We start from the raw sequence: 21,017 nt of genomic DNA, 5'->3' as shown, positions 1-21,017 counted from the left end.
AAATGAGAAATAAATAATTAACTATAACTGCACCATAGCACAACCCAGATTGATCATTTACACTGAAAAAATATTTTAACATGCTTTAATACTTTAATACAAGAAAGAAATCAGGCAAAATATATGGTTCAAGAGTGAAACAGAGCAGATGAGTCTTCACTTACATGGAATGGAGTCCAGCAGCTCTTGAACCACCGAGTGATGGCCGTAATGCGCAGCCAAGATAGCTGGGTTCCTTTCATTGGGTTCCTGAGGAAATTGAACCCGAGCATCCTTCAACAGGAACCGAACACTCTCCATGTCACCATGCTGACTGGCAGCAGACAAGAGCTCTAGCTGCAAGCAAACATCCATATTTATATACATCAGTGGAATGTTACTCGAACACCTATAACTGTGAAAAACTTTCCTAACACAACACAATAGAGCAAAATAGTGAGTGGTGCAAAACAATAAAAATAAATAGCACACACTACTGTCAGACCTGTTATAGAAAATTATTTCAATAAATACCATCTGACCAATCAGATTTGACCATTCAATAGCACTGTAGTATAATCACTTAAAATATGTGGGCAGTGCTCTATGATAACACTGGATCGACCCTTAACTACATTACATCATCAGCTTAGATCATTTAGCAATGTTGACTGACACTTTAAAAAAAAAAACCTGATCTTGGTGCTTTTAACCGTGGCATAGTTGTTGGTATCAGATGGGCTGGTTTGAGTATTTCAGAAACTGCTGATCACCTGGGATTTCTCCTGGGACAACAGTCTCTACAGTTGACACAGAATGTATTTTTCCTAATTGATCAGACTCCCGGTATTCCCATTGCAGACCATGAAATTTCCCCAAAACTCCCATTCACTTACATGAATTCGCATTCACTTATATCAGAGCCTACATCAAAAATATTGGGACGCTGTCTAGCTCCAAAGGAACTGGGATGCCTCCTAGCTCCAAAAGTATTGGGATGCTGCCTAGCTCCAAAAGTATTGGGATGCCGCCTAGCTCCAAAATTACCGGGATGCCACTTAGCTCCAAAAGTATTGGGGCGCTGTCTAGCTGATGGCTTGTGTTCTCAAGCCAACATCAAAGTTGGTCGTGACGAACTTTACCTATCTGGTTTATATTCCCAAGAGTTGGAGCTCTTAGTTCAGTTCAGTTCAGTGTCCGGTGGTGCTCCTGTCTGAAAATCAATATTACTAATAGCTGAAAATAATTAAGTCTGGAGGCCTGACATTAATGACCTGGCATTAATTAAATTAATGGTCATTTTTCAGTGCATTTCATGTCTCTTCATTTTCATGTCTCTTCATTCTACACCTACTTTGACGTATAGAAATCAAAGTACAAAGACAAAAAACAAAGATGAGGGAATGGCAGGAAGTTTCAAAGCAAACCACTTCCCTCCAGCTGTTCATTATACAGTCCTAAAATATATAATGAAACAAAACATCACTTGGAACTTGTTCTTCCCAAAATAACAACAATATATACCCAAATGGGGAGGTGGAAAATTATGCTCATTCATAGCTTTTCTGGCCCAATTTCTATATCAGTGTACATAAACGTGGGTTCACTTTGGGCTCCAGTGTGGTACAACACAACAGTGTTAACCATATTGTTGGGAGATCGGAAATTTGACTACTGGTAATGCCACAGCCATCTGTGGCAGAGAGTACAAAAAAGCTAAATTCCCCATGCTCCCTGTGTAGGAGCAGTGTTGTTTCCTCTGTCAATCCCACTTATTAACTAATTGTGGGCATCTGTCAGCATATCCATGTGCAGGAGGTCAGTTAGGGCTTTTGTTTAAGTGTGTTCAGCTACCCTATGATATAGCATGAGCAACAGTTCGATAAATGCGGCGACTGGTTTCATGTGTCTCAGAGGATCCTGTCGTGTGATAGGAGAGCACGAGCTAGTGGGTGGGAATTGGGAAATGTAATTCTCAATAGAACTGCCTTTACATTTAAATGCTCATCAAATTAAAAACAGCATTAAAGGAGCAGCAAGCCACCAGATGGTGACTTCTTGATATTTTAACAACATCTAAAGTGACTGGTAGAAGTAATCCCAAAGTACATGTATGGTGCATGGAAAGATGGGAAAATCTATTTCACATGCTTCATTTAAAATTTCGAGAGAATTATACAACATTATTTACAAATGGAGCAAAACAAGTTTGTTCTACAAGAGTAGATCTGTAAAATGACTCCATATCTATGGCCATATGACCGCAAGAATATTAAGTGTGTTTCACCGGTGTGACTTGCTAGCGGACTGCTTCGTTTCACAACCGGTGTATGGTTCACATTTGGGATGCAAAAGAATCCTTTGGATGAATCAGCTTTTCTGTACCAATATCAGGAAGTGATGACCACTTCCCTATTTTTTATACTGACTTGCACTGGTTGATAGTTTCCATGCTAGAAGCCTTGCTGCTTGCAGTTCCCTTTAGAGAACAGCCTAACAGACTAATATAAACTATTTTTACGTAGGGCTGTGAAATGTGGCGATAAATAGCATAAGATGATAGATATTTTCCTATACCGTCTATATCGCCAATGTCTCAAAAGCAACTTTTCAGCAGCCGTTTTTTGTCACTAAGGTCAGAGCAGTGTGCTGTAACAAACATAGAAAAGGCATGGAGGAGCTTGACACAGAGCGAAACTCCCCGCAACAGTCAGACACAGAACAGGCATCAGTGCGACTAAAAGATGAGGAACTTTTAAACAAAAAAGGAGGTACTTCTATCGTTTGGATGTGGTTTGGGTCTAAAAAATCAGACCCTGACTAGAAAATGGCTGTTTCTGCATACAGATATTTTTTATAGATAATTTTTTACCATCAATTTTAGATAAAACTTAATATATCGTGATATACACTGATCAGCCATAACATTAAAACCACTGAGAGGTGACGTGAATAATGATCTTCTTATTATAGTGCCCCCTGTCAAGGAGTGGGATACATTAGGCAACAAGTGAACAGTTCGTTCTTGAAGTTGAAGTGTTGGAAGAAGGAAAAATGGGCAAGTGTAATGATCCGAGCGACTTTGAAAAAGGCCAAATTGTCTTGTGGACAGGTCTTGTGGGGTGTTCCAAGTATGCAGTGATTCGTACCTACCAAAAGTGGTCCAAGGAAGGACAACTGGTGAATCGGCGACAAGGACATGGACGACCAAGTCTCACCGATGCATGTGGCGAGCGAAAGACGGAGTTCAAGGTGTTGACTTGGCATCCAAATTTCAAAGATCTCAATCCGATCAAGCATCTGTGGGATGTGCTGGACAAACGAGTCCAATCCATGGAGGCCCCACTTCGCCCCTTACATGACTTAAAGGATCTGCTGCTAACATCTTGGTGCCCGATACCAGAGCATACCTTCAAAGGTCTTGTGGAGTCCAGAGCTGTTTTGGAAGCATAAGGAGACCTACACAATATTACTGAGGTGGTTTTAATGTTATAGCTGATCAGTGTATATCATTTCAAGATATGAACTTGTATCACATTATATTACACTGTGATATAAGATTTTGTTCATATTGCCCAGCCCCATGCTTACGCTAAACAGAATTCAAACCAACGCAAAATGTCTACATTGATTTTGAGGAGATATGACGTTTTCTGCTAAATGAAACTAATAATGCTGCAGGATTACCTCAGAAGATGTTTAATGCTCGTAAGTGATCTGGGGGTTGAATGTGTTCAGGACCTTTAGCGATAGGGACAGATGTGAGGAATCTGGCCTGATGGGGTAATACAGGCTCAGGTGCAAGAGCACACTGATGGCTTGGTCATTAGACTATTCTGGAAAAAGCCTTCCATCATCACTGACCTCATTACAACCTCATAACCGTATTCAACCATGGTCTTTATAGACAGCTCCCTCGATCTGTAATCACTTTTAGATTGATTTGTTGCATTTTTTAGTGATTGCATCAACCGTTTCTAAAATATTTCTTTCTTGATATATAATGTTTGAGCCTCTACATATATGTTGCTTCGTGGCGTTAAAACCCTTTAGAAGAAAAACAGGCCATAAAATGTCCCAACATGCTCTTTTTAATTGTTTTATGGTCACACATCGCACATGATATTGCTTTTGTTTTGGTCTTTATGTTTTTTGCTTCTGTCACTATTTCATGAATGTGTTGTTGAAAAAAGCTGTAAAATTAGTAGATTAAATTATGTAGAAACGTGCTGAAAAATGAAAGAATCCAAAATAATTCTATATACTGTGCTCCAGAATTATTGCCACCCCTCAGGGAAATGAGCAAATGTTAATATATAGGAAGAACAGCACATACAATAAGTGATACTTCTGAATTGTCAGCACCTTTTACAATTAATAGTTTCCGACACCAGACCTGGAGAGTGTAACATTATTGAGTCGAAGGATAAAGGTTGGAGACACTTGTCTAGGGATCTTGGTACACTCCAACATTGATTTTGTGTTTCTTTAACCATTTTTAGACCATTTTGGCTCCTCATCGTGTTGAAAGCTTTATCTATGATGAAGAAGTCTGAACCCCCTGGCACAGGCAACCAGGTTTGGGGCTGAAATATCCTTTTTGGTGCTTTAGCAGAATTAATAATGCTATCAGTCTTTACAAGAGCCTATGAACCACTAGGCACAAAACAGCCACAAAGTATCAAGGATCCACTTCCATATTATACAGTGGGGTATCAGGTGCATTTCCTTGTATGTATTCCTCTTTTGTTGACAAAAATGCTGATGGTGTGCAGGACCAAACAGCTTGATTTTGCTTCTATTTGTCCACACACACAATGCCAATTGTGGAACTTCACTTGAATTTGTGGACGGCCGGTTCAGACTTTTAGAATGTGTCATGCGCAGGTCTAGCCAAAGCTTTTAGGACTGGAGCTCTTCAGTAGTGTCTAGACAACTGCCTTTTAGCAAATAACCAAATTGTGCAGGTGTGTCTAGACCAAGCACTTTTACTTTTAAGCTTGCAGACTGGATAAAGCACATTCACATTAATCCCATGTTCAGTGCAAGTTTCTCAATTTAACAATATGAGGTCCACCCACAACAACTGGCTGAAGGCCCATAAACTAGCACTTTATACAGCCAGATATTTTGTACCAACAGGAGCAGAATGTGTGAAGTTTAGTCAGGACTGAAAACATAGAGGTAAGTGAAGTCATGAACAATTATTCTTTTATGGGTTTTTTGTTTGTTTTATTTTGTTCTTTGATGAAACGGACTGAGAAGTGTAAATACAGAACATTCCTGCTATGTATGTACAGTGAGGGAAAAAAGTATTTGATCCCCTGCTGATTTTGTACATTTGCCCACTGACAAAGAAATGATCAGTCTATAATTTTAATGGTAGATTTATTTGAACAGTGAGAGACAGAATAACAACAAAAAAAATCCAGAAAAACGCACGTCAAAAATGTTATAAATTGATTTGCATTTTAATGAGGGAAATAAGTATTTGACCCCTCTGCAAAACATGACTTAGTACTTGGTTTAAAAACCCTTGTTGGCAATCACAGAGGTCAGACGTTTCTTGTAGTTGGCCACCAGGTGTGCACACATCTCAGGAGGGATTTTGTCCCACTCCTCTTTGTAGATCTTCTCCAAGTCATTATGGTTTCGAGGCTGACGTTTGGCAACTCGAACCTTCAGCTCCCTCCACAGATTTCCTATGGGATTAAGGTCTGGAGACTGGCTAGGCCACTCCAGGACCTTCATGTGCTTCTTCTTGAGCCACTCCTTTGTTGCCTTGGCCATGTGTTTTGGGTCATTGTCATGCTGGAATATCCATCCACGACCCATTTTCAATGCCCTGTCTGAGGGAAGGAGGTTTTCACCCAAGATTTGACGGTACATGGCCCCGTCCATCGTCCCTTTGATGCGGTGAAGTTGTCCTGTCCCCTTAGCAGAAAAAAAAACCCCCAAAGCATAATGTTTCCACCTCCATGTTTGACGGTGGGGATGGTGTTCTTGGGGTCATAGACAGCATTCCTCCTCCTCCAAACACGGCGAGTTGAGTTGATGCCAAAGAGCTCCATTTTGGTCTCATCTGACCACAACACTTTCACCCAGTTGTCCTCTGAATCATTCAGATGTTCACTGGCAAACTTCAGACGGGCATGTATATGTGCTTTCTTGAGCAGGGGGACCTTGCGGGTGCTGCAGGATTTCAGTCCTTCACGGCGTAGTGTGTTACCAATTGTTTTCTTGGTGACTATGGTCCCAGCTGCCTTGAGATCATTGACAAGATCCTCCCGTGTAGTTCTGGGCTGATTCCTCACTGTTCTCATGATCAATGCAACTCCACGAGGTGAGATCTTGCATGGAGCCCCAGGCCGAGGGAGATTGACAGTTCTTTTGTGCTTCTTCCATTTGCGAATAATCGCACCAACTGTTGTCCCCTTCTCGCCAAGCTGCTTGGCAATGGTCTTGTAGCCCATTCCAGACTTGTGTAGGTCTACAATCTTGTCCCTGACATCCTTGGAGAGCTCTTTGGTCTTGGCCATGGTGGAGAGTTTGGAATCTGATTGATTGATTGTTTCTGTGGACAGGTGTCTTTTATACAGGTAACAAACTGATATTAGGAGCACTCCCTTTAAGAGTGTGCTCCTAATCTCAGCTCATTACCTGTATAAAAGACACCTGGGAGCCAGAAATCTTTCTGATTGAGAGGGGGTCAAATACTTTTTTCCCTCATTAAAATGCAAATCAATTTATAAAATTTTTGACATGCGTTTTTCTGGATTTTTTTGTTGTTATTCTGTCTCTCACTGTTCAAATAAATCTACCATTAAAATTATAGACTGATCATTTCTTTTTCAGTGGGCAAACGTACAAAATCAGCAGGGGATCAAATACTTTTTTCCCTCACTGTATGTATGTATGTCTTATTTCTAGAAATAAATATTGGAAAAAGGACAGTTCAAGCTTGAGTTGAGTAAAAATACAAAATAACCTTATATCTGTTTATAATCTCATAATAAGAAATATTAGCTCAATTTACCTATGGTGAATGTATTTTCCCTGGTTCAAACATCTTTTTTTTTTTTGCACTGAATATCTTCTGAATCTGGTATATGATGAATTAGGGATGTTTACAGACAAGATGTTAAGTGAGACAGACGTCCAAATACTGGTAAGATTCAGTAGTGCCATAGCTCCAGAAGCAATCACCGGACACTGAACACCTTTTGACTCTTGAATGCATTTGGTGTACAAGAAAATTTGTGTAAATTTGATTTCTCATTTGTGAAACAAAAGCTGCTTTGATGCCAAGAGAAACAGCTCCTCCGTATGTGTTAACTTATTTCCATTATCTCCTGATGCATGATGTACCACCTTTAGATTGGATTTGTGGACAAAGCAAGGTTATTACATTAACTGTGCTATAATCAATAAGATCTAATACGATCATGTCTAAGAGAGGAAAGCAGATGTTGTAAGCAATAACAGTGAATAAGACAAATTTTTCCTCTATAATTGTATACAGTACACTAGAAATATCAATAGCTGTCAAGGCAGTTGATCTGGTTCTGCCTTACCATGTCTGCTTGTCCTCCGCTGTTCTCCTGGCAGGCCATCCGGATCAGCTCGTGCGCCTTGCGCTCTTCACCCTGCCCATATGCCTCGCGGATGTTTTCTAGGGTGGGCGACTGGGACAAGACAGCGCTGCCCGCCGCCGACTGCTTGGCTCCCATTTCTGCACCGCCTGAATTGGGGCATAACAGCAGAGTGGGGGGTTAGTTCAGCCACAGAGGTGGGTGCTAAATGCTAATACTAAAACAGGCACACAGCTCTGGGAAAGAAGCGGTAGAAAATCAGGTCAGCCTCATTAAGAATTCACACTCCACATCAGCAGAGAAAAGTGTTTAAATATATGTCCAGCTTTTTAAAGGTAACTGAGAGATTATATAGCTATTTTATATACATATATATATAAATTATACAGTAAATCAGCGTGGGAGGAGAGGCAGACAGACACATATTTTTAGCTTTCAATGTAAGAAACGTAAATGATGGGATAAACAACATACACATAATATTCATGCCAAGTGTTTTCCCTGGCATGTACGCACACCCATGGAGCTGATGATAGGAGACAACAACACTGCTTCTTAGCTGATTATAATCAATATGTCTGGCCTCGGTTGTAAAACTCAGGATCAATTCTCTAATTTTAGTTTCAGTTTTCAGCACTGGGATGAAAGGTGATGGATGTATAAACACAGTCTATTAGCTAATACAATAATCCAAATTATTCTCTGTAATAAATTGAATTGCAATAATTTATTACAAACTATTGAGCCAATCTTGGAACAAAACAGATTATTGTACTTTTAAACAAATTTATAATCAACAGAAAACAAACTGCTTGTGTTAAATGAGTCTTTTACATGTTGAATATGAGGCAGCCTGGGAAAACCCATCAGATGTTGCCATGGCAGAATCCTGCAAACCAGCCAAAAATGACCAAAAAATAAGGTTTTCTGCCTATTTACATCTCAAACTTAAGAAGTAGTAAACATAATTGAGCAAAATGACTTGGTTGTACTTTGTACAGTGCATACAGGTACATGAAATGTACAATGTCTATACACCTACCTCTTCCTGAAGTACTTAAATTAGCGCTTAATTGGAATTTTCATTTTAAATAATTGTGTTGCCTGTGTTCTTTTCTTACTATATTGCCTCCCCAACAGAGTTTTACACTGATAATACTCTTAGTCTGTGACCTTGTGAACCATTATCAGGATATATTTATTAATAGAGAGCACAGAAGCGCTTCTGTAAGTTGCTCTAGATAATGACGTCTGCCAAATGTCATAAATGGAAATGAAATATGATTTGGAGGACATTTTTGCTTGAAACAAATCCAGCCAAAGGATGACGTAATAAATGTACCGGACAGCCTTTTCTCCAGCGGGAACCGAAGTATGAAACCCGATCACAAGTGGACACATTCATAATGCCGGGTGTGAACTGCTATACATCTCGTGGTCACTCAGGAAACATGCTAACGTCAGGTGTGAATGAGGCCAAAATGTCCTCTATGCTTCTGTGTTAACCAGACTTGATGCAAAATGCAAGAACTCTTTTGCATGCGAAAGAGAACCATATACAGTAACACATTAGATTTTTTTAAAAAGCACTGGAGTCATCAAAAAAAATCTAATATGTTTAATCTCCGACTGAGTTAAGACCTTCAATTCAATTTTTTGGTATAGCACTTTTAACAATGGACATAGTCACAAAGCAGCTTTACAGAAATATATAATATCAGGACATAGATTTTAAATGTATAAATTTATCCATAATGAGCAATCCAGAGGCGACGGTGGCAAGGATAAACTCCCTGAGACGATATGAGGAAGAAACCTTGAGAGGAACCAGACTCAAAGGAACCCATCCTCATCTGGATCACAACATTAGTGCAATTATAAATAAATCCCTTCTATAACCGTGAACTCCATGGTTAAAAAGTGCACTTGTGTAACCACGAAATTCATTATAATTTTCATATGAAGTCTGTTTTGTTGTTCACTGATGGGAGACTTGAGTGCAAAACTGTTTGTGGTAATTGCAGTCCTAAAGCGATCATAGTAATTCTAATCCTGGCCATCTTCGTGGTTTTTAAGTGGCACCATCCACAGTAATCTCATGTATCTTTAGGCTGTCTATGTGGGGCCATCGTCAGCAACAGCAAGTGATTTCCAAGTGCTACAAACTCCAACCAGAAGCAGGGAATCGTCATGAATCAGGCAGGTCTGGAGAGCAGAACAACTCTTAACCTTAGACCTTCATTTAAAGAATTTAACAATTTAATCTGAAAAACCTCTGATTTAGAAATGATTTTTAATAAATTACTGAAGGCTAAGAGCGATCTTCTTCACAATCTGCTTTAATCAATATTCAAGCACTTACCCTTCCCTTACTAAGTAACTGACAATAACCGCAGTCCTCTGCGAAAATGGTTTAAGCAGATATCGTGACACACCTAAAATGTTCATATGGATTGTACGATTTTTTTCCACACCTAATGTCTACAATGCACCAAAGTGCTATCTGACCGTAGTGCTGCCTAATACAGTGAGATCAGTTTAAGTACTTTGTACAATCCGCATACCATCTTACCATCTACAAGTTTTTAACAGTGTAGAAAGGCGAAGTGATACGGGCTGCATGGCGGTGCGGTGAGTAGCATTGCTGCCCCACAGCTCCAGGTCTGGGGTATAATGCTGACTTTCTTTACTGTATATATGTGCTTCACATAAAGCTTCTCCTTGTTTCTCCCAAAAACACATCGGTAGCTAAATTGCTGGTTTCATGGTATTTCTGGTGCCATTAACCACCTAGCTATGACACAGATGTAGATGTAGTTTGCTTGAGCAACTTTCTCTGGGCAGTTTGAACTGAGAACCGAGCAAGCAAACAACTAAACGGTGCAGTAAATAATCTCAAAGACTGATTATACATTATAATCAAGGCAGCTTTCCAGATCCTTGGGTTAAAGGTCCTCTCTGTGTGTGTGATTGCAAAACAAAGGGGCTGATATGAATAATTAAGCATGCTGAAGTCGGCTGGCTGGAGAAAGCCTGTGGGAGAGTAACCATTAGACTAGTCGCGGCCTGTGTCAATACAATGTGCTGCCTTTTGTTCTCGCTGCTGCGCCAACCCTCAAGTCCTAAAGGATTCACACGGTGCATAAAGGACAACTGAAAATTCAGAATCAGCTTTCTTGCTCTTACATTATCCAAGCCAGTATGCAGTAAGAAGCAAAACTGAGACAGCTTGGGTAATAGATGCAGGCAAACATTATCACACTAACTTCCCTAAATTATCTGACCAACTTACATCCATTATGTTCCTGCTAATTGGAGTTCATTCACTGTGACTCATACAGAGAGCTTCGGTGTCAAACACTAAGCCACTCAGTATGCCACAGTATTGCACGTGTAATCCGTGAACAATCTAAGAGATCACTGAAAAGTGTATTTCCGCTGAATAATGCAATGGAGGTAAATCTGTGTGACTCAAAAATAGGCTTGATGTATGGAATTAATATTTATTCCATAGTACTGTTGAATTCTGATTGGTCAGAAGGTACTGATTCATTTTTTGTAACAGCAGCCACATGTGCTCTCTGCATGTCAAACCACAGGTGTATATTAATGTGCTCATTGTAATATGTTATCATTTATATATATATATATATATATATATATATACACATACACACACATACGTATATATATATATATATATATATATATATGTGTGTGAGTGTGTATTGAAACAGATTTTTTTATTAAGTGTGTAATTGTTGACAAGGTAATGTTTTCTATGAAGATGTTTATTTAGCATTTATGGAAGGAGTCTCCAGTGTCAGCACTCAGAGGTAACAGTCATACTGTTATGACTGTAATAGTAATACTGTAACTTCACGCTTAAAGGTGAGAGAAAGTCTTCAGGGTCGGGGGGAGCGAAGAGAGAGAGAGAAGAGAAAAAAAAGAGAGGCTAGTTAGTAGTAGTAGAGGCTACCGTTTTTCACTGTTATAACATAAGTGATAACAGAAAGTAACTTATGTAGACATTCCACAACATTGAATATAATGAAGTAGATAAAAGGTATAACATACCATAGTTTAATTTTAAAAAATTGGAATTGTTGGCAAAATGCTATGGTATAAGAGGAATAAAAACAGTTCGGGACATGCTGTTATAGGAAAATTATCAAAATCGATTATCAACAATGTTGATATCAAAATATCAGTTGATATGTGGTGCTGCAGATGTTGGGATTCAGATCGAGTAGCATAGTACAGTACAGTATAGTTACAGCCTCGAGGTGTTTCATTCCACGTGAAGAGCATTATGTTTAAATATACACTACATACCAAATTTGTTTTTGCAAAAAACCAGTACTGAGTAAGGTTTTTTCTTTCTCCTGTTATTAAACTAGAGCAGCCACATGGGCAGCAGAGTGTATCATTATGAAAGTAAATGCACCTCCAACAATGACTAAGTGCTAAAATGTCAAGACATTGCTCTCTGTGGTACACCTCTCTCATTTCTCATAGCTCATCTCTGGCCACACTGTACACCAACTCTGGTTTATATTTATTCAACAAAAATACATCAGCTTAAAAAGAACTGTCCAAGCATACATATCAAAACAAAATGTTCAGTTCTACCTGACAAAGAAAATTATCCTAGAAGCACAACAGCTTCTGTCCATGTCCTAGATCAAAGCAGCCGAAATCACATTAAACATCATTTGGTGTGTCTAAGAAATCTTATTACTATATCCAACTCACATGATCTGTACCACTGTAACAAGACTGTAGGTATTTCAGCTCAGATCGATGTGATGTTTGTTTATTAATTTAATGCCATGCCAGCTACCATGGCTATTTCATGGCAAGAAACAGGTTTAAAAGTAGCAAAAAAAAGAAGCTACATTTACTAAAAGTTTTAAAAGTCTATCTTTGATAAATAAATAAATAAATAAATAGCCCTAAAACTAAATCTGGCTTTACTTCATTCAAAATCTTTTCATATGAATCACAAAAAATTTTTAAAAATAAAGAGGAGTCCTAGAGGAGTTGAAACCATCAACAGTCCATTAAAATATGCCTCAAAGATACTGGACTTTGGCATAAGGGGCATAAAGGAGGATATTTCCAGGTGACATGACTAGATATTTCTACTGAATTTTGTTCTTATATGTATAGTTGAACTTATATTAATATATTTAGAGACACAATTGAATATGCAATTACTTTTTGATTTCTGATTGATCTGCAATTAATAGCTAATTTATTTTACACCATTATTCAGAATGAAGTTGTTCAATAATTTGTACATTATTTGTGTAGATGTAATATTGAAAATTGTCAAAATATTACATGATAAAACCCCAAGGAAAAAATAATAATCTTTTTCAATCATTTATTCAACTGAAATATCAATAGATGTAATATTCTTCTGTGGGAAAAGTAAGTACATCATTGGTCTCAGAAGCTAGTATTGCTCCCTTTAGCAGAAATAACTTCTTGTAGGCATATAATTGTCCACCAGGCTAGCTGGATTTGGACCCCTCTTCCATACAATATTTTTTCTGTTCTAAGATGTTTGAGGGTTTTCTTTTATGTACTGCCGTTTCAAATCCCCCCACAACATTTCAATGGGATTCAAATCCGGGCTTTCACTAAGTCATTCCATAACCCTCCATTTCTTATTTTTGAGCCATTCCTTGGTGGATTTGTTAGTATGCTTAGGATCATTATCCAGTTGAAAAGGTCCACTTCAACTATGGACAGATGGCCTCACATTATCTTCAAGCTCTCTTTGATATGATGCAGAATTCATAGTTGAATCAATGAATGCAAGCTGTCCAGTCCCTGAGGCAGCAAAGCAACCCCAAACCATAACATTTCCTCCATATAGTTATAGTTACAGTACTTGTAATGGTCTTGAACATTAGTGAAGCAAGTTGTTCCTGTTACTGACGTTATAACAGGTATAAACAGTCATTCTCTTCTCCTCAGTCTCTGACCACTTCAAAGTGCTGATACTGTAGACTCCGTCCCTAAACATTTCCTTTCAGAAAACTTCATCACATCAATGCTTCCATGTACTTCTTTGATATACAACAGCATGTTTTGAAAAATTATTATTAGCCTTAGATCATGGAGCGCATCTGCCATACAACTTCCTGCTAATTAGCGGTTCCTACAGAAAATAGAACGAGTGGTAATATAAATCTGTAATTTGACCTGCAGCCAACTTCGTCAGAGATGCTGTTAAAGAAAATTAATCAATACTTCCTTACCAATTAGATTTGAGAATTCAGCAGCACTGGGTTATAAACTATTTTAATCCAATCACATCTCTTTATTTCATGGGTTCCATAATGTTTAAACTTTACACCAAGAGAGTTATGGAGACCTTGGAGAGTACAATTTGATCACAGCCATCCTCTGAACATCTAAACCCCAAGCCCTGAGTTTATTGGAGTGCAGCCATTCAATGCAGTATGTAACCTGACCCCATTTCTCACTCCATCTCTTTTCGCCTTCGCGTGGATTCAGCGGCTCAAACATACCTTCTCATGCTTTGGGAGAGCGTCCAACATCTGCTTCCTTATCCGTAACATCCATGGGACATGGACAGCATCCTAGCCTGCTTGACGTGGCTTCACGTCTCCTGGTTGTAGTAGCGTTACCTTGAATCTGGCAGCGTGACAGTATGCTACCGATCTCGGTTTCTCTTTCCCTGTCTTCCCTCCTCCCTGTCCTTAATGGCAAGGTTAGCCACCACCGCTATCCCTTCACCCCCTCCCATTAGGCAGTGAAATCCAACCCTCCCTTTAGTTCTCCCAGTGGGCTGTTCCGGGGAAGAGGAGTCCTGCTGTCCCTCCCTAGATGACTACAGATTCCATATTCCCTCACCCTTCCTCCACACAGAACTACATCAGCATGATTTTACACATCATGCAAGACTGTGTGGGTGCACAGTCACAAAAACATGGTGGATACATGACAGGATTGGTACATGTGCACCGACGTGACAGAACACACACACACACACTCTCATACTCATACAAACAAACACAGGAGCAGTGCTGTGGAGAATAGCGGCACGTTTATGGCTGATGCTGAGATAGCCAAATCACTGACAACCTTGATTCGATTGGAACTGCATGCAAGTGTCTATTTAAAGTGTCTATCACACTCAAATCCATACACTTTGAATTGCCAGCAGTTATGCAATCAATTATGTCGTGATTAAATATATCAATAGATGTAAATCACTATGTAGAGATTTGTTTTTCCCCCAAAGTCCAATACGATTTAATACTGTAAAATAATAAAGCAATACAAAGTTAAAAGGGGATAAATATTTTATATACAGTGTATATAAAAAGCCTACACACCCCTGTTAAAATTGCGAGAGGAGGGGTTGATGTAAAAAGATAAATCATGTCGGATCATCTTCCACCTTTAATGTGATATAGCAACCAACAGAATTCAAGTGAAAGACAAAAACATTTTTTGGGGACAAAAAAAGGAAGAAGAAAATGTGCATAAATGTGCACACTATTTTATTATATGGCATGCGACTGCACAAATTAACCAGTCACATTCAAACTCATGTTCAGAAGTTATCATCATACACCCGTCATCAATGAAATCATTCAACCACAGAGCTTACAAAGCATGTATGGGATCTCACTGTCAAAACGTATTGATACAAAAGAATTTCTACAACAACAGATATACCACAAAACACCATGATGATGGCCTTCAACAAGTGGAGAAAATGGGGCACCACAGTGACATTACAAAGAACAAGACATCCCTCCAAAATTGATGAAAGGACAAGAAGAAAACTTATCAGGGTGGCTGCCAAGAGAACTTAAACATTAAAGGAGCTGCATGAAGTACTGGTCGCTCTGTGCATTGACAATCTCATACTTCACACCTGATTTCATCAATATGTTTAGCAGCAATAAGGTTGGGAAGGTCTTGTGAGAGCTCTTTGCTTTTACTCCATCATGTGATGTTTCTTGTGTGACACCTTGGTAACGAAAAGCCTTTTTATAGACCATCAGTTTACTAACCCAGCTGATATTAATTTGCACTGATAGGAGGTATAATTACTGTCCAACTACTTACAGATTTCACCTGGTTCTTTGCCTTACCTTGCCTTGGAGAACTGCTTTTTCTTAGCGTGTTCAATACTTTTTTCCTGTGTCATTCCACTTTATTACACATAACTTCATTCATGGACTTTAATGTTGTGAATTCTTTATATTTCCGGATTTCTTGAGTTAATACTGATGTCTGGTGAAAATTTTATGTGACTAACCTCATTGGACATAAGTGTTTATGCATTATTTTAATGGATGGACAAAAAAACATTGATAATTAAACTACAGTCCTAAATTACTTTCACTGCACCTTGTGGTTTCTGTTACTCCCTGCCTGTAGACATATTATTTTACATGTGTTTACTTTGATCATACCGTTTTATAATTTGACATTACAGATCTTACCGGCGCTACACTGTTTATCACCGCGTCTACACTGCGAGTGAGGAGCTACGTGGTCTCGTTACTAATACGTCACTTCCTTTATAATAAACGACAGAATGTACACTGCAAGCACGCAAATACAGCATATAATGACAATAAGCAAGAATTAAACTAAATCTTTTAAGCAACTCATACCAGTTGATAGCTTCCTTTTTATGCCCGGTCCAGGTAATGTACACTCAACAAACCCCTATCCAGTTCAGGTATTTCATGTGTTCCAGCTCAAGCACACCTGGTGCAACTAATGAAGGCCTTGATTAGTTACATCAAGTGACCTGTTTTACATATTTGTGTTGTGTTTGATTCTATTCAGGGGCCTGAATAATTGTGAGACTGGGGAAGTAATTATAAGTTGCATTTTCAGTTGAATTTGGGGAAACAACTTGAAACATTCACTGTGTTCAACTATTTAAATAGCTGTTGTTTGATTTGTTCATTGCAAACAGCTTAAAGTCTATAAATTTGGACAATAAACCTGATTTGCAGTGGGGGTTGAATCATTTTGATTGCAACTGTAGATGTGCCAAACTGACAGAGACAAACCCCAGAAGACTTGCAGCTGTAATAGCAGCCAGAGATGGTTCTACCAATTATTGTCCAAGGGGTGTGGATATTCTGCAACCAACAAATGTCTACTTTTTTGTTTATAATAACCTTTGTGTCACAATAAAAATATTATCAAATGTTATACATGTTGTGTAAATGAAATGGTAACAATCCCAACTAAGTCCATTGTAGTTCCAGATAGTTACACTACAAAATGTGGAAAAGATCAAGAGGGTGAATACTTATGTGGTGCACGATATAATTTATTATATATTCCCCATAGCTAAAGCACTCATAGAGTAGATGCTTATCAACACCTATTTGAAGCTGTGCTATGTTTCACTTCTTTCTTCTATAAGTAGCAGACGTTGAGGTTCCTCGAACCATAACCACTGCACAGATGTTTGCTCTGGTTTCAGTATAAAGCTTAACAAAAAGAAAAAACCCACGAACCATTCATCAGTTTCTGGCACACAAATGACCTTCACATGATATAATATGGCAAATGGATTTGTCTATGTTGCACAAATATTAGTGCAGACCCAAAGACCTGTATGGTCCCAATTTTCTTCTGAAAAGTGCATAATTTTAATTCTATGAGCTGGCAGACAGAGTTTGCTCAAACCTCAGATTGCTAGGTCATTTAGGCAACATTTTGGCTATTTCTCTCTATGGCTACAATGAATATTTTATAAACTGAACAATTTGATAATTAACTTTTATTTTAAAACAGTAACAATTTACATTAGCCACACTTTTACTGCTAACATTAAACCTCTTCCATGACCTCATTACCAGGGAGTGTGTTTACTTTCTTGCCAAAGTGTGGTGCCAGTAAAATCATTCTCCTTCTTATTATTATTATTTTTATATTTCACTATAGCACGGAGCAAAATCAAGACTGTCTTTAAGACCATTAAACATCCAATGTTTGGAGAAATTGTCATTTTTGTTGTGTAAATTATAAACAATGAACTACAGAACATGGGGATAAATGATAAATGAGGCCATACACGTGCTGTTTAACTCCCCTTTGAAAACAATTCCACTGTTTTCTGCTGTTCTAGCAGCTATTTCCTAAGCTACAAATATATGATTTATTTTAAAGTTTTTGGTTAAACGTTTTAAAGCTTTTTAATTAAACTGAATAGTGAGATGTCTCACAGAAGAACTTTTCATGTGATTAGTATTCTAGTACAAGATTTCTTTGATTAAATCTTTACAATAAATTAAATCTTGAGTTTTTCTTAAAAAAAAAAAAAAAAAAGAAGCTATTGCTCGTGGCTGTCACTACAGTGGCATATCAAAAAAATAAGCAGTCTAAAGTAATAGAAAAAGGTTTGTCTATATACTGTACTAAGCTGCCTATTTATTAGCTACCATGGTTATAGTTCACTAAAAAGAAAAACAAATCCACCCTCAATGACCTGCATAATAATCTTAATAATCTTCACTGGCGTCTGATGGTAGCGTCAGTGGGTTTTAACCCTTGCTTCATCTCTAACTAATGCAGCTGATGCAGAGTGATGCAGCAGTGCTCCGTTGCCACTTGTACGCTTGTAAGTGTTTTGGCTGCTGCTTTTCACCGGAGCTTTTTCGTTTTTCCTTTTCCCCCCCAGTAGCGGATTTTCCGAGGCCTTGATCTACCATGCATGATGTGTGTCCTCCTGCTCACTATGAACAACGCCATGCTTGTTACTCTCGTCGATAACAAAGAGTTTGTATAATCATCTTGAATGGTCTTACTGTAAATATAATGACTAAATATAGCTAAATTGTATTCTGGAACTCGGAATCCAGTGTTTGCTGTCTCCACTACTTCTATGGTTTAGAAGTAGAACAACCAATAATTTCTTAAAAGAATAACAAAAATACAGCACCAGCCAACAAATTAGCATGAGTCACTAAATAAATATTTCTATATAAAGGTATTTAATGTATTTCAGAGTGGAGGTTTTCTTTAAACATATCAAGCTATTTTTAGCCAACTGTTGTACCATTCAGTCCAATGGTGATTAAACATGTTCAGCCAGAACATGTCATCACAGTTAAACCTTTGGATAAGGCATTGGACTACTGATCAGAAAATTGAGAGTTCAAAACCCAGCACTGCCAAACTGTCAGTGTTGGGCCTTTGAGCAAAGCCCTTAACTTTCAACTGCTCAGCTGTACTAATGAGATAACTATGACTTTCAATTCTGTAAGTTGCTCTGGATAAGTGCATCTGATGAGTGCTGGAAATGTAAACCAGAAATCTAGTTGCTTTGATTTAATCTGGTTATACACACTGGAATGGTTTGCTGACTTTGGGACCATTTTTCGGGACATGGACTCAGTGCTTCCACTAGACTGCTTTTTGACTGAGTGACTGAGTTGGTAAGTCATGAAATTGCTGTAATAAATGCCTTATCTGGCAGGGCAAAGAGTTTTGAGACTTCAGTTGTGCGGTGAATGATATTTTTAGACTAGTTTCTATTTCCTTTAAGTTTTTTTCTTTTCACGTTCACGCATATACATTCTGTGAAGAACACTGAATTTGTTCAAGAATTCATAGAAGACTTAATTCCTCTTAAAAGCAGACATAAAAGCAGGCTCTCTGGTTTGAGTGGGTGTTTGTGTGTGTTTGTGTAATATATATTATATTAGTGTCATGTTAAAAATAAGTACACTCCATGGAAATGGTTGGTTTTTTGACATATTTGGACAAGCAAAAATTTGATCCTCTTTGAAACAGTGACTATTAATAAAGTTGATACACTATCAAATGACATAAAATTGACATTTTGTAATAATTTTCGCAACTTAAATGAACAAAAAACTGATCAGTCACATGGAAAAAGTAAGTACACCACTACATTTAATCACTCCTTCAAATCCATAAAATTAGAATCAGGTATTCAAGTTTGGGTGCCAGTGATTAGAATCTGCTTAGGGATTGCAGGTGAAACCTGTCTTAATTATAACCCTCTTATGTCTAGTGTCTGGTGTTCCCTTTATCATTGAAGTGTGTGGTGTCATCATGTCAAGATCTAAAGAGTTCTGTATGGCCTTCAGAAAAAAAAGTTTTTGGATGCCTATGAGTCTCACAAGGGATTTAAAAAATCATTTAAAATACATAATTCTACTGTAAGGAAAATAATCCACAAATATGACAGATTTCAAATGGCAGCCAATTTTGTCCAGGACTGCAGTCCTAACAAATTCAGCAAATTTCATCACAGTATCTGCTAGTAAGTCTTGCAACTGCAGGGTGCTTGCAAGTGAATGCTTCTGTAATCAGAAAGAGACTGCACACCTTTGACCTACATGGGAGGCGTGCCAGGAAATAGTCTTTGCAAGACTACAGTTTGCAAGTGAGCATATAGGCAAAGACCAGGCCTTTTGGAATAATGTGCTCTGGACAGACAAATCAGAGATAGTGTTGTTTGACCACAGTAACAGCAGACATGCTTGGTGCTGACCAGGAGAAGCACCTCATAACAACTGTGATGCACGGTGGTGTAAATGTTGTGGTTTGTGGTTGCTTCACTGCTTCAGGGACTGGACAGCTTCCATTCATTGATTCAACTATAAATTCTGCATCATATCAAAGTGTGCTTGAAGATAATTGAGGCCGTCTGTCCGAAAGTGGACCTTTCAACGGGCTAATGATCCTAAGCACACTAACAAATTCACCAAATTCATCAAAGACCGTTTTTGAATTCCGTTGAAATGTTGTGGGGGGATATGTGTATATATATACACACACACACACACACACACACACACACACACACACACACACACACACACACACACACATACATACACACACAGACTGCAATCAGAGACTTTCATCACACAATAAGCTGTTTGGTCAACCAGCAGCTGCCTCACTAGATACCAGGTTGTTAAGAAAAACGAAACAGACTTGCTTAGACCTGCACATAAATCCGGTGAAAAACTGACAATCTGAGCTTTTGGGTTCGTTTTAAGTTCGAATGATACCCTCAGAGCTTTAGACATACTGGTACAATATACTTATCCATGTAGTGTAAAAAAGGAGCAGCACAGTCTCACATGCCAGACCTCTAATGAAAGCTAGAAAGGTTTGGACCATGGGTGGAGCATTTAAGGCTGAAATTTGCATTTGATATTTTGTTGAGTATATATAACAACAAATTATAAATAATAAACCAGTAATTAGGGTAGACAGATTTTTGCAGATTTTTATGGTGACTAAAACAATCAATCATACACTAATACCCCTAATAAGAAGGGGTTCCTCCAAAGCCGCTTAAATAATTAAGGGTTCCTAGCCACTTAAAGGGAATGTGGAACACTCTCTGAAACACACTGTTGTAGGGTTCTATAGAGAAGATTT

The 21,017-nt window shown here is 38.3% G+C and overlaps 1 protein-coding gene across 2 annotated transcripts in view; it reads right to left on the bottom strand.

Annotated features, from left to right (window-relative positions):
* The window catches only part of lrrk1 (leucine-rich repeat kinase 1), a 125,836-nt gene that overhangs the window by 93,686 nt on the left and 11,133 nt on the right, over positions 1 to 21,017 (bottom strand). For both annotated transcript variants that reach the window (XM_017478288.3, XM_017478287.3), the window contains 2 exons: positions 7,554 to 7,720; positions 165 to 336 (listed from right to left, as the gene is read on the bottom strand). In XM_017478288.3, coding sequence (XP_017333777.1) covers positions 165 to 336; positions 7,554 to 7,720 — 339 coding nt within the window. The remainder of the gene's footprint in view (positions 1 to 164; positions 337 to 7,553; positions 7,721 to 21,017) is intronic.

The sequence above is a fragment of the Ictalurus punctatus genome, chromosome 10 (genome assembly GCF_001660625.3).
Source record: "Ictalurus punctatus breed USDA103 chromosome 10, Coco_2.0, whole genome shotgun sequence".
In the NCBI taxonomy this organism is placed as follows: Eukaryota; Metazoa; Chordata; class Actinopteri; order Siluriformes; family Ictaluridae; genus Ictalurus; species Ictalurus punctatus.
The sequence above is the reverse complement of the archived record's forward strand: the minus strand, read 5'-3'. Positions and strand labels throughout refer to the sequence as shown.